The sequence below is a fragment of the Hippopotamus amphibius genome, chromosome 12, assembly GCF_030028045.1.
Source record: "Hippopotamus amphibius kiboko isolate mHipAmp2 chromosome 12, mHipAmp2.hap2, whole genome shotgun sequence".
In the NCBI taxonomy this organism is placed as follows: domain Eukaryota; kingdom Metazoa; phylum Chordata; class Mammalia; order Artiodactyla; family Hippopotamidae; genus Hippopotamus; species Hippopotamus amphibius.
The window spans coordinates 37,690,562-37,703,623 of record NC_080197.1 but is presented as its reverse complement, the minus strand read 5'-3'; the positions used below and the strand labels follow the sequence as shown (position 1 = coordinate 37,703,623).

The following is a 13,062-nucleotide window of genomic DNA, read 5'->3' as shown; positions in this document are numbered from 1 at the left end:
GGCAGGGGTTTTCTGGTGCGGTCCCAGCTGTGCGGTCCTCTGCGAGGTCAGGTGCCAGTGAGTCAGGCCAAGCATGTTAGGGCAGCTGAGGCTCCATCAAGAGTGTGACTTTGGGCACGTCTTCACCTGCTTTAGATTTGGGCAAAATATCCACACTTTACGCTAACTTCTCACAAGGCTAGGTGGTGATTTTTAAATGTTTAAAACATCCATTTTCCTGAGAAGCCAGGAAGTTTCAAAGCAGCATCTACTTGGAGACTTCACTGGTCAGGTTAGGCTCTGGTCAGGCTGCCCTCTGGGGGAAAAGGCCACTCCTCGAGATGCCCGCAACTTGAATGCCCCTTACTTCTGGCTGCAAAAACACAGTCCTGATTCTTAAGTGAGATTTTGATTTAAAAAACAAGATGCGCGCACTGTATAAAAAATGAAGTCTAAGCGGACATTCGGCAGCAAATGCCTTGTCTCCACGTTAAAACCCTAGAACCTAATTCCTAAGGACTGCCGTCCGTAACGTTTTTGCCACTCCTTCCAGAAGGTCCGTGCGTGTAGAACAAGCCTGTATGGAATCTTTTTCTTTTTTTTTTTTTTTAAACACAAAGCAATTTCCTCATTTGTAAAGTGAGGTTGAAAAGTAGTGCAAAGTACCTTGAGCAATTCTTGAGCTGTTGTTCTCGCTGCTTGTGACAACTGTTGTTAATATTTTATAAAATGTTTGAACTTCGTTTTCTGACTATCAAAGAATCTCAAAGATTGTTTCATATTCATATCACAGACAGGTCTGCCTCTTTTCAAGACTCCTTCTGAGGGGCTGCGAGCCCCTGATGTGCTGAAGTGCAGGCCTGAATGCTAGCTTTTAACCACCTATCTTTTTCTTTGCCCTATAGAAGCCTCTGGTTCTGAAATTCTGAATAAAAGCACAACAGGCTTTTGTGTTTGGGATTGGGGGTGGCTGGGGGAGTGTTTGAGGGAGGGGACACCTTGTGAGAGGGGAGGGCCGAGCTGCAGTAGCTGGGCCCACGGGCATGACAGGAGAGCTTGAGAGCATGTGCGGCAGTGGCACCATTCCTTAGATGGTGAGATAGCTCACTTCAGGGTAAATCTTCAGGCTAAAGCAGGAGCCTTGTCCCTTCCCCTCCCACCTGGCCTGTGAGAAGACAAGAGTGTTCATACTTCACGTGAGTCGCGGAAAGTAAGCTGACTGACCCATCCGCTGGCTCACCTCCATCTCGGATCTGGGAAGCAACAACTCAACAGTAATTTCGAGGCCACAAGCAAGAGCAGGGCAGAGGGCAGGCAGGGAGCGTCTTCACGTCTGGATCCAAATTGCATCTATGTTTCCTTTAGGGTGGTTTTCCCAGAGCAGTTTCAAGCCCGTGTTGCGCCTCATTTCAAGGAGGAAGCAGGTAAGATCCTGATGTAAGCAGTTTTGGCAGCAAAGAGCAGAGAGCTCTCTCTTCAGAGAGAAGGGACACCCTTTTTCTTGTCACTTTAGCAAAGCTATATTGTCACTAACCTTAAACTAGGTGCCCCTATGCTCTACTCATCTCCTGCCCTAGCACACCTATAGAATTTTGATCACACAATACATCGCCTAACCTGTTGGTTCTTTCCGTAGATCAAAGAAATAAAAATGAAAAATAATTAGCAGGTGAACAGATCTCTAAGTTCTCCTTCAGTAATTGCGTGAATAAACTGTGAACAAGACAGCATCTAATGAAAGATCACCACAAGAATTCCCTGGTGGTCCAGTGGTTAGGACTTGGCACTGTCACTGCCGGGGCCTGGGTTAGATCGCTGGTGGAGGAACTAAGATCCAGCAAGCCACATGGCACGGCCAAAAAAAATTTTTTTTAATTAAAAAATAAATAAAGATCTTGAGGATTGACAAGCCTGCATGCTGTGGGAGATGGCTACAAGTCTGATTCCCTAGCTCCGTGATTAACTGACATTACTTCCCCTTTTCCCTTTAAAACTTTCATGGCCAAGCAGAATCTTCAGAGCTGGTTTTCTAGGACACAAGTCTGCCCTCTCCCCAGATGGCCAGCTTTCTGATTAAAGCAATGTTTTCCATTTCTACCAATACTTCCCTCTCGAGTACTGATTTTCGAGAATCTAGTACCCAGAACTGAGTTCAGTAATACTGATATGCTTGGGAAGTCAAGGAACAAGATACTTCTGGGCTTGCCTCCTGATGGGCAGGAGAAATTCTCTCCTTAGAAGATGGCAGCTGGGGTCTGCGCTTCTTGTCAACCTGGTCGGTTCTGAGCCCCATTCCAGCTAAGAAGGGGTGCGTGTCTCCTCTGACTCCCAGGCCCCAGCCACACACATTTCTGGGTTCCAGCCACCTGTCTCTGGACGAGCATTCCGTTTTATCTCTGAACCAGTACAGTAGGAACCAGCCACCGTGCCTACCCAAGATGAAATTAAAGTATAAATCCAGTGCCCCAGCCACACGAGTCACATTTCAAGTGGCTGGGGGACATGTCCACACACCAGGCCCAGTGGGACAGCCTGATGCCCTCCTGCTCCCAGCACTAATGGCCCCACCCCACTCCCCTCCTCCCCTATTTCTAGAGGCCACCATACTGTTTAGAGTTTACTAGTCTGTGGCAGAAATTGGGCTGAGTGTAGGATAACCAACTAGTTCCAGTTTTCCTGGGATTTTCTTGATCTTAGCATTGACAGCCCCATTAGGGAAGCCCTAGTCCTGGTCAAACCAGGGTGCTCGGTCCACCCAGCCAAGACCCACAGAGCAAGTGATGTCTGACCGAGCTCTCTGTGGGATGGGGTCAGAGGTCTGCTCATGCTCTTCAGTGGGGGCACCCTGATGACACGTACTCACCTGCAGATGAAACAGTCCTGCATTCACCTAAATCCCCCTAAAGCCTCAAGTGTTAGAAGGCTCTGTGCCTGAACCTTCCCTCAGCCAGGCTGGCGCCCCTCTGGATCCCTGCACCCACCTCCATCACCCCTGAGTTTTTCTGTCAGGAGCCTTTGGAGAGGGGCATTCTGTAAGAAGAGTTGGCTGTCTCTAAACCTGGGATCTTTTCTCTACTGGGGCACTTGAGTGAGTTTTCTGAGACCCCCAACATTGCTGATATCTGTCCTTGGGTAACACACCTCCTGTTCTGGGGGGCTCTTGCTCCCCTAGTGACTCTACAAGCCCTGAGGACCATGTCCACCTTCCTCTTGGACTCTCCCCGAGGCCCAATCACCCAGTGCCCAAGACACCCCCCAGGCCAGGCTCCATGCTTAGGCCTGCATCTCAGCCTGGGAAACTGACCAAGGCTTGCCCTTAAGTACCTGCTGTCCCCTGTGCAGCAGCCACTGTCCCACCAGCTCTCCATCCAGTTCCCAGAGTCAGGCCCCTTTGCTCAGTCAGAGGGGACTGAGATCCTTCCTGACACAGCAGCAATGCCTGCCTTGCCCAGCCACCCCCAGTGGACGGCACAGCCCAGGCTAGAGTCCCTGTCATCTGTGCAGCCTACACATCGAGTTCTCCCAATCCTAATCCTAACCCACACCCCTAGCCCGACCTTTTTTCACAGATTTACCTGGGGAAGCTGTGTGTCTGCAAGAACTCATCTACTAATCAAAGGATGAGAGAAACTTCTAATTTCCTACTCTTTTTACTTTAGAGAAATGCAGTTAGAGCTGGTTCTCAGGGTCAGTAAAACTAGCATCTAATTCTGACGCCCCCCAGCCCCACCTCAGTACATCTTCTTCTTAAAAGCAGAGTCTCTGGGCTTCCTAGGTGGTGCAGTGGTTAAGGATCTGCCTGCCAATGCAGGGGACATGGGTTCAATCCCTGCTCCAGGAAGATTCCACACGCTGCAGAGCAACTAAGCCCATGCGCCACAACTATTGAGCTGGTGTTTTAGAGCCCATGAGCCACAACTATTGAGCCCACATGCCTAGAGCCCGTGCTCTGCAACAAGAGAAGCCATGGCAATGAGGAGCCCGTGCACTGCAAAGAGTAGCCTCTGCTCGCCGCAACTAAAGAAAGCCCGTGTGCAGCAACGAAGACCCAACACAGCCAATTTATAAATAAATTTATTATAAAAAAAAAAAAAAGCAGTTCTCCTTCTCTTTGTAAGGGAGTAGTCAGCGTAGCCGCTTCGTTTGCAAGCAGTTATTAACTAACTCCAGGTATCTCACCTGTTCTCATTCATGTAATTCCCAGCACAGGTGCTAACGGAGGGCCTGGCCACCTCATTAGGGGATTCTGATGTGTCTTAATAGCTAGGGTGCTTTTGTGAAATGCCAATGCCCAGCCCCACACTCAGAGTTTCAGGAAGTGTTGGTCTGGGATGTGCAGCCTAGTGATTTTCTAAGTGTCCCAAGGGACTGCTGTGTGCTCGGGTTGTGAGCCCAGCTCCGGTACACCTGTGTGCACACCTGTGCCTGGGGCAGGTGCTCGGCCCGGGACCTCAGCCTCTCCAGTGCCTTCTGCTGAGCTTGCTGCCTTTAACCGTCTTTCTCCTGCTCCCCCTCCCCAAAACCTCCCACACACATCAGCCAAGGAGAAAAGAAGCAGCATTCCTATTATCGTTTTATTCATCAGAATTTCCAGAACCAAGGTCTCTACTAGGTGAGTACAAAAATAGAGAATTTTACTACTTTGAAAAGGCAGCTATGACAAACAAGTGTACGTCCAGAAAGGGCCCCTCAGACTCGAGTGAGCACAGAGTTCAGGCTGGGGGTGTCTCCCCGCCCCACTAGCAGGCCCAGTCCTGGAACCGGAAGCAGTCGCTGGCAATCCTCCACACCGTGTTGCTAGGTGAAGCCTGCGCCGTCAGGATGAAGTTCTGGTTGAAGTCCCGCTGTTTGTTGCCCTCAAACTTCACTGTCCCACAGATCACCACGAGGACTGTGGTCTGGCTCGGGGTGGCTTCATCGTGAACGGGCTGGCAGTCTACCACGTTGATTTGGAACTCACTGGAAGGCAGCATCTCAAAAAACTCACTCAAGGACTCTTGTCCCGAAACAGCGTTGCCGTTCCACACCAGGGTGGCCGTGCCCATGTACAGGCGGGACAGCTGCCGCCGCCGCTTGTCCATGGTGGTGTAGTACACGTTCACGAACTCCTCGGCAGCGCGGCAGGCCTGGTCCACGTAGGTCTTGAAGTCCACGGACGCCATGTCTGGCCCCGCTGAGGGAGACCTCTGCCCAGCTGCTTCCTGTACCTGGGGGAGCCGGGCTGTGGGGCAGGAAGGTGGAAGAGACCCTATGTGAATGTCAACGTCCATCCTGCCCGACAAATGAACAATCTTCCTCCTCTGTTGGTGGCAGAACGACTACACAAGGTGGAGAGGTGAGTCTAGGCGTCATTGTTGCTGACGCCTGGTCTGACTAGGCCTCGGTCTGCTCACTTTAAACGCGACCATCCCCACCTGTGCAGAACTGCAGTGTAGGATGAAACGAAGCCACGTACACCACGCATTTAGTTAAAAAGCCCGAGACCCACCCCGTCAGCAGTGGCAGCTATTACTATGAATTTTAACGGTCTCATCTTATAAGCTGTAGTACATTGGACTGCGGAAGGCCGCTTTTTCCTGGAAACATGGAACAGATGTGACTGCCCTAGAGAAGCGGGTAAAGACACCGCACCCCAGGGAAGGGAACAGTAGCCCAACAAAGGCCAATCTATCTATCGTGAGCTCACCTACAGGGCCTGGGAGGGCGAAAGCAGATCTCCTAAGAGGATAAGAGAACAAATGGCATGAGGACAGCACGGGACCAATATGGTGGCCACAGCCCTCACGATGGGCTCTAAGAAGTAAAGCTGGCACTGACTGGAATGAGGAGGGCATACGCGGAGCTCCTGGGAGCACAGGGGAGCCCCGTGAGCCGAGGAAGGATGGGCCAGATGGAAGAAAATCTGTGGGGTGAGGGGTGGTAGCAGCAAGGAAGAATTTCAACTGTAGTCGAAGTATCACGTATCCTTAAAAAAAGGTCCAAAAGCACAAAGAAAAATTATTATTTGCTTTTTTTCAGTGTATGGTACAATTATTAGTGTTATATTCTTTTTTTGCATGATTAAAACATTTCACTAAACAAAAATCCAACAGAGGACAACATTACTAAAACAGTGGTTTGTGTTTAGATTTACAAACTTAAATACTGAATATTTTTTTCATTTCAACGACCTTAACTTAAAACAAAAACAAAAAAAAAACTTATGAAAGAGATGAAAGAACCCAGGCAGGACTGGGAAGGAGTCAGGCACTCTTAAGGGCGGAGGAAGGTGGAGGACTAAGCCTCCAGGAGAGAACTGGCGAGGCTGGGCGGGAGCTCTGGCCTAGAAAGGACCGCTGGGGGCCAGGCGCCAACGCGGGTCCTGCCACCCCCTCAGGGACCTCAAGTCCAGCCTCACACTCACTCCAAGCTATTTCCTAGCGCTTCACATACACCGCGACCTTTAAGGGTCACCGCGAACGGATGAGGCGTTATGTTCTAATGAGAAAAGAAAACTCAGGTGTGGATGAGGGTCGCTGGCGGGCACACCCCTGATCTGTCATCTACAGGAACTTGTTGCCGGGACAGCGCGGTCCTCTCACCGGGTCCTGCCCCTCTGGGGTCCAGTCTGAGGGCGCAGGGGTCCGGGACCGTCAGTCTGCCGTTTCCCTCTGCAGGCCCGTCTCCCTCGCTGGACTCCCCATCACCCTGGCGTCCACAGCGAAGAGGATCATTCCCGCGGGGCTGCGACCCGCCCAAGACCCGCTGCGGGACCAGCCGGCATCCCCACCACGCGGGGGCCACGGACAGAGGGGCACCTACCCGAGTGGGGGGCAGCGACCTGCTAGGGGCACCTACCTGCGCGGGAATAACGGCCGGACGGCGGCCCTGGTCAGCGCGGGTCAGCGCGGGCCTCAGTCAGCCGGGTCTGCGTGCGGCAAATGAGCCGGGTCGGCGTGGACGGCTCCGGTCACGAGGGGCGCGGCTCCGCTGAGTCCCCCGACGGTCGGGCCGGGACCGCCGAGGCTCCGCGCTCCTCCGCCGCTCGCCCGAGGGGGCCCAGGAAGAGTCGCCTCCACCGCGCCCCTTCCTCCCAGGACCTGCGGGGTCTCGTCAGCGCCTCCGCTGGTTCCCGCGCGCGGCCTTCCAGCTACGCGCAGACGCGAGTGACCGATCCCCGCCCCCACCCCGAGACGGGCAGCTGTGCCAGCCAGTGGGAAGGCGGAGCGCAGGCTAGCCCCGCCCAGGTGTGGCATAGTCAGGTCAGCTTCCGGGAGAGACGCTGTTCCAGAAGACAACGGCAAATCCGCGCTCGAGTCTTCATTGGTCCATCCGGGTCACAGACTCCGGCCCGAGATTAGGTGGGGCCCCTGACTGGGCAAAGCCTCACAAGTCCCGCCCCCGACTCTGGGGGCGGGGCTGCCTCGCGGCTGCGCTGAAACCGCCGGCAGGACTAATTTAATGATGCTGCCGCATCTTCAGGGTGTGTTCGTTCACCTCACCTTGGCTACGCTAGGGCACACCTTTGCCTGCTTTCTTAGGGGAACGCTTGCTCTCAGGGTTCAGCACAAGTTTAGAAACCGGGTGAACTCTTCCATGTAGGTGACCTCCCCCATGAAAAGTGTGGATTATAAACAAATAAGTTGCAGGCTGAGTGAAAAGGTGAATTGAACTGGCGTCTTTGGAGCCGCATTCACACTGCAATGTCTTTACAAAGCCCAAGCGAGTGAAATTGGAGTTTAATGTACAGAACTCCGAATCACAGTATCTCTAGAATGAATACGAGAGTTGACCTCCTGCATGACCCCTGGGTTGGATGTTGCACTGCTTTTAAGTTTCCTTATGTTTCCCATGTCAACCCTCTTCATTTCATTCTCATAACTTTGGGGGAGGCATCATTATTACTGATCTTATAAACGAGGAGTCTGAAAGACAGAAATTAAATGACAGCCTGGAGTCACAGAGCCACTCCAGTCCTAGAAAACCTGGTTAGGAGGACATTTACCCAGCGCTAAGTTCTGGTGAAAACACAAGACTCTAACCCTGAGAGGCAGTGGAGCCAGCAGTGGGAGGGTGGGAGGGCAGGAAGCGTTCAGATTTGTGTCTCTAGCATCTGAATTGTGCCTGACCCACAGCAAGGGCTCAATAAATACTGTCTGAATGAACAGGCTTGGGTTCAAATCATTGCTCCACAACAGTCTATTTGTGATGACTCCTGTCTAACATTTAAGCCATTAATCTTGGAAGCAAGTCTATGTTTTACTCCTCTCTGTGGTCCTTAAGTTGGGGAGGTTAGAGACACTCCTGGCTCCAAGAGCACAATTCTGGGGTGGTGGGGTGCCTGGTTAGAGCCACTGAGCCTAGAGAAGGAGTTTGCCAGGGGATCTTGGAAAAGATGCTGTTTCTCTTTCTCCTTCTGGACCTGTGATGTGTGGTGGTGCTGCTGCAGCCATCTTGCCACACTGAGGGGGGCGCCCTTGTACCATGAGGCAGACAGGAGAGATGGGGAGAAATCAAGATTTTGATGACTTTTTGGGGTGGGATGAATTGGGAGATTGGGATTGCCATATATACATTACTAATAAGAAAAAAATAAATTGTACACTTTAAATATATGCAGTTTATTGTGTGTCAATTGTATCTCAGTAAAAGTTCTTAAAGAAAAAAACAAAACAAAACAAAAAGACTTTGATGACTTTGTTAGGAACCAAATGAAGCCTGAAGTTTGGACTTTCTAGCTTCAAGAGTCAGTAAATTCCCTTTATTTTTTAATACTATTAAAAACTGGTCAAAAACAAATGTAAGTTAATTTGTAAGTAAATTTGTGGCTTAGTGCATTAGCAGAACGATTGTGCAAGTGAGTTATCCTCCTGGAGGCTCAGTGTAGAAGAGGGACAGTAATGCCATCATTTCTTCGGATTGATGTGAGGAGCGAATGGGAGAGGGTGGTCCGTGCTTAGCCCGGGGCCGAGCACAAAGCCAGCATCCAGGAAATGTTGGTGTGCTTTGACATTTTGCATTGACAGCAATTTCCTTGTTTGTCAGTGATCCTTCCAACAACTGGCTTTTAAACTTGGGACAAGTGTACTGACAAATTGGTAGGATTTGTCACCAAATCACATGGGCACCTTCTGGAAGATGAGCCTGGCTTGAGCAGCCGTGGAGCCAGTGGCCCATTTGCTTCGTGAAGTCTGTCCAGGGAGGAAGGACACAGCTGGTCAGATGCGCCAAGCTGCTGGCAGCTCTGAAGACAGGCTGGGATCTTTGCGTCTGTAAACACAGACGCGAGCTTTCCTCATTGTTGGTGTAGTTCTCTGGTGCAGGTTCTGACAGCGTTTGTTTGCTGCAAGAGGCTGCGTGACTTGGATCTAATCTCCTGGCGGTCTACAGTGATGGCTGGGAAGTTGTGCCTCCAACACATTGCCACCAAAACGATCATGTGTTGTTTTTCCTCCCTGCCTTAGAGGAATCACCCGAGCTGCTGCCGGACCAGAGTGAGTTGGGGCTGCATTTTTGGAAGGTCACTTGGGACCTGACTTTTAGGGAGATTCTGGGAAGGTAGGGAGAATGGAGGCCCATTAGCTTAGGAGCTGAGGTGTGTCCGGAGCCCAGAGGGGAGATGAGAGCAATAGAGGGGGAGGGATGGAGAAGGAGAGCTGGAGCGAGGTGTATGTGCACACAGCTACACACTCACACCTACACACTCACACACACACACACACCCCATCCCCCCCCCCACCCCGCCCCCCGAGAGGACGCAGCTGAGCTGCCCCAACAGCCAGCAGTCCTGGGATTGGGCTGCCTTGGCAAAGGACCCTCCAGTCCTGGTCAGGCTGCCGGGGCTGGTGTGGCTCAGGGCAGAAGTGAGCCTCCCTGCCAAGCCCTGCGCCGATGGATGAAAGATTCCTGAGCAACTAGGTTGTTGCCTAGTTAGACACTGAGGCGCGTGCGGTCTGTTGTGCGGCACCCTCAGAGCCCCGCTGAGGCCCCAGGAAAGTTTCCAGCCCAGCACCTCTCTTTTTAACTTACAACGGTATGACCCACGTGGGCCACTTGCTGCTAAAGGGACCCTGAAGACAGGGGCCCACCAGGGCTTCCACAGTGACACAGCCTCGAGGAACCGCCCGCAGTGCCAAGGCCGGCTTCCTCCTCATCTCTGAGATCGTGCCCTGAGAGGGAGGTTTGTTCATCTGCAACCAGAACCAGCGTCCGGGGTCTGGAATACCCCCTTTGAGACCAGCACATTCTCCATGTGAGCAGGGAAGAGGGGCCACAGCAGGGTGGCTGGCTGGGGTGGGGCGGCTCTGGAGCAGTGACCAGAAGAGCCAGGAGAGGCAGTGGATGATGTCATCCAAAGGGTCTGCGTTCCCAGCAGGGAACGTGTCCCCTGGGAGGGACCAGCTGCAATCCTGTGAGCACAGCTCCCTCCAGGAACGCCACCGTGTTTGCCCCGTGAGCGTCCCACTCCACTTTGGTGTTTCCCCTTGGCTGGTAGAGACAGGGCAGGTGTGATACTGTGATTTACAATAAAAGGTACAGATTCGGTCTTCTTCATCCCCTTCCTGGCACAGAACTGCTAAAACCCTTGGAATTTCCTAAGAGATGAGAGCAATAAAAGTGTCCTTTGTTATGTTAATGAGGTGATCACACCTAAGGGTGGGGTTGGTTTCCAGAAGAACCAACCAGGTGATTAGAGGATTGGAGGATAGAACTTTCAGCCCAAATCTGCACTTCTGAAGAGGCGAGCGGCTTGGAGGTTGAGTTCAATCACCTATGACCGAAGGTTAACCAATCATGCCTATGTAATGAGGCCTCCGTAAAAATCCGAAAGGACAGGGTTCTGAGAGCTTCTGGGTTGATGAACGCCCAGAAGGAGGCGGCTGGGAGTATGCAGAGCTTAGAGGAGGCACGGAATCTCCATGCCCTTTCTCCACATGCTGCCCTGTGCCCTTCACCTGGCTGTTCCTGTGTTCATCTTTTTTATAATAAACCAGTGATCTAGTAAGTAAAGTGCTTCCCTGAGTTCTCTGAGCCCTCTGGCAAATCAAACCTGAAGCGGGGTCGTGGGAATCTCTGATCTACAGACAGCTGGTCAGAAGCGCAGGTGACGACCTGGAAGTGGAGGGAATCTTGTGGGACTGAGCCCTCAGCCTGGGGGATCTGACACCATCTCCAGGTAGATAGAATTGTGTTGAACTGTCGGATGCCAGTTGTGAAGACTCCCACTTCAGCGAACCTCAGGGACGGTATTGCTGATCTTTTCTGACCTTTGTGACTTCAATCCACTAAAGCTTGGATTCTGTCGACATTTACCCCAATTCTGTGCTGAATTCTCCCACCCAAGCCCCTTCATGAGCCTGCATGTACCCTTAGCTTAACACTTTGCCAGTCTTGCTGCTGGGGAGACACTCCTTTGGGAAAGATCCTCAGTGTTCTCTTTACTCCCTGCAAGTAATACATCCTCCCTTCTCCCGCTCTTTGGCTTGGTTGTGTCTTTTGGCTCAACACCCACCAAGAGGGAGACCCAGTTTCTCTGGTAACAGTCCCACCTGGGGGCCAGAGAGGGAGATAGAGCTGAGGTATCCACACTCAGCACCTGAGGGTGGAGGGCTGGGGTGTATCAGGGAAGAGCCACATCTGACTGCATGTTGGATCTATTTCTTTTACTTCAACCTTTGCTTCTCATTGCTTTTGTTCACTAAAAGGATACTGTCTATACACAACGCCTGCCTCAGGGAACCCTGCCTCTGTGCCTGAATGTTAAACCAAAGTGCCTTTGTTCAGGGAAACATCTGGACCCAGTCCACCTGTGAATGGCTGCAAGACAAAAGAAATTAACACCTCCCCTCCCTGAGGCTGGCCACTCCAGGGGACATTTGCAAGACTTATGGCCTTTTTACTTTTCTTCCTCATCTCCTCCCCCTCTCTGTTCTATAAAAGAAACTGGCATCCAAACCCCAATAAGATGGTTATTTAGAGACATTATTCCACCATCCTCTCCATCTGCCAGCTTTCCAAGGAGCGTGAGCTTAGACTCGGGAATAGGGGGAGGGTGTCATTTCCTGGTACCAAGTTCTGGAAGAAATCTCAGGCATTTGAAAGTCAGTTGAAGCCCCCGAAATGGGAGGCCCCATGCCGTGGTGGGCACAGTGGTGTTGAGGAGGCAGGGCTTGTAAGGGAGGGGCAGTGACCCCCCCACACCCAGTATCCGTCACAGGCCACCCCTTGTGGACGTTGGGTGGGCCTGGGAGGTGGCTGGTGACAGTGTTATTGCCCGCAGATGCCCAGCGGGTGGGCTGACTGTGTCCCTCCTTAAGCCATGGCTGCTCCGAGCTGACCACCCTGGGAAGAGCAGAGCATTTCCTGTTCCCTGCCCTCAGTGAGCTGACTGTTCGTGTGAGATCCTCAGGGAGAGGTGGCCTTGTAAAACTACCTGTCCCCCAGGGCCCCACTTCGCACCCTCTTGGGTGACCCTTTACAGCATCTGGTCATCTGTGGAGGGGCCTCCTCCTCCCGAGGGCCAGCATGGCCCAGAGTCCAGGGAGATGTGCGTCTGGAGAGGCAGCACTCCACCTGGAGACGCCCAGGTGTCCAGGGAAAATGGGACCGATGCCGAGGAATTGAATAATGCACCAGAGTCTTAGAACGTTCCTTCTCCCTGGAACCTGCGGAAGCCATGTGGAGCTGACGGTGGGGGCCTCCATGCCCTCCTTCCTAGATGAAGGTCCTCTGGCCACAGGCTCCAGCCTCACCCAGGGTGGGGCAGGACACCCGGGGGTCAACACCCCAGCGCTGCCCTCAGCTGTGACAGATGGGGGCCGGAGGATAGATAGCCCAGCTCCCGAGCCCCTGGAGGACGTCTCCGAGGATGCCCACTGCATCCCCAGCTGCACCCCCCCCCCCCCCCGGGGCCGGCCTGCCTGTGACACCCCGCGTGCTGGCTTCTCCCCACACCCAACACGTGCGTCCTGGGGCCACCTCCCCAGCACTCGCTCACATGGGAGTGATTGTTGCGTTCGCCGCTGGGAGACCAAGCCTCAGTGGAGAGCAAGAAGCCAAGACTGTGTCAATATCAGCATCCTGGGGCATCTCCAGGGGGTCCTT

At 52.7% G+C, this 13,062-nt stretch overlaps 1 protein-coding gene across 4 annotated transcripts; it reads right to left on the bottom strand.

Annotated features, from left to right (window-relative positions):
• Positions 1 to 4,523: 4,523 nt before the first annotated feature.
• Positions 4,524 to 7,132, bottom strand: NXT1 (nuclear transport factor 2 like export factor 1). Of its 4 annotated transcripts, none has more exons than XM_057700783.1 (3): positions 6,817 to 7,132; positions 5,666 to 5,944; positions 4,524 to 5,200 (listed from the first exon to the last, which is right to left on the bottom strand). In XM_057700783.1, exons 2-3 carry the CDS (start codon positions 5,811 to 5,813, stop codon positions 4,719 to 4,721), a joined length of 630 nt encoding a protein of 209 aa, XP_057556766.1. In that variant the 5' UTR covers positions 5,814 to 5,944; positions 6,817 to 7,132; the 3' UTR covers positions 4,524 to 4,718. The 4 variants fall into 4 exon arrangements, with proteins under 4 accessions (XP_057556766.1, XP_057556769.1, XP_057556767.1 ...); XM_057700786.1 differs by having other exon boundaries at positions 5,666 to 5,697; XM_057700784.1 differs by lacking the exon at positions 5,666 to 5,944 and having other exon boundaries at positions 4,524 to 5,403.
• Positions 7,133 to 13,062: the final 5,930 nt, after the last annotated feature.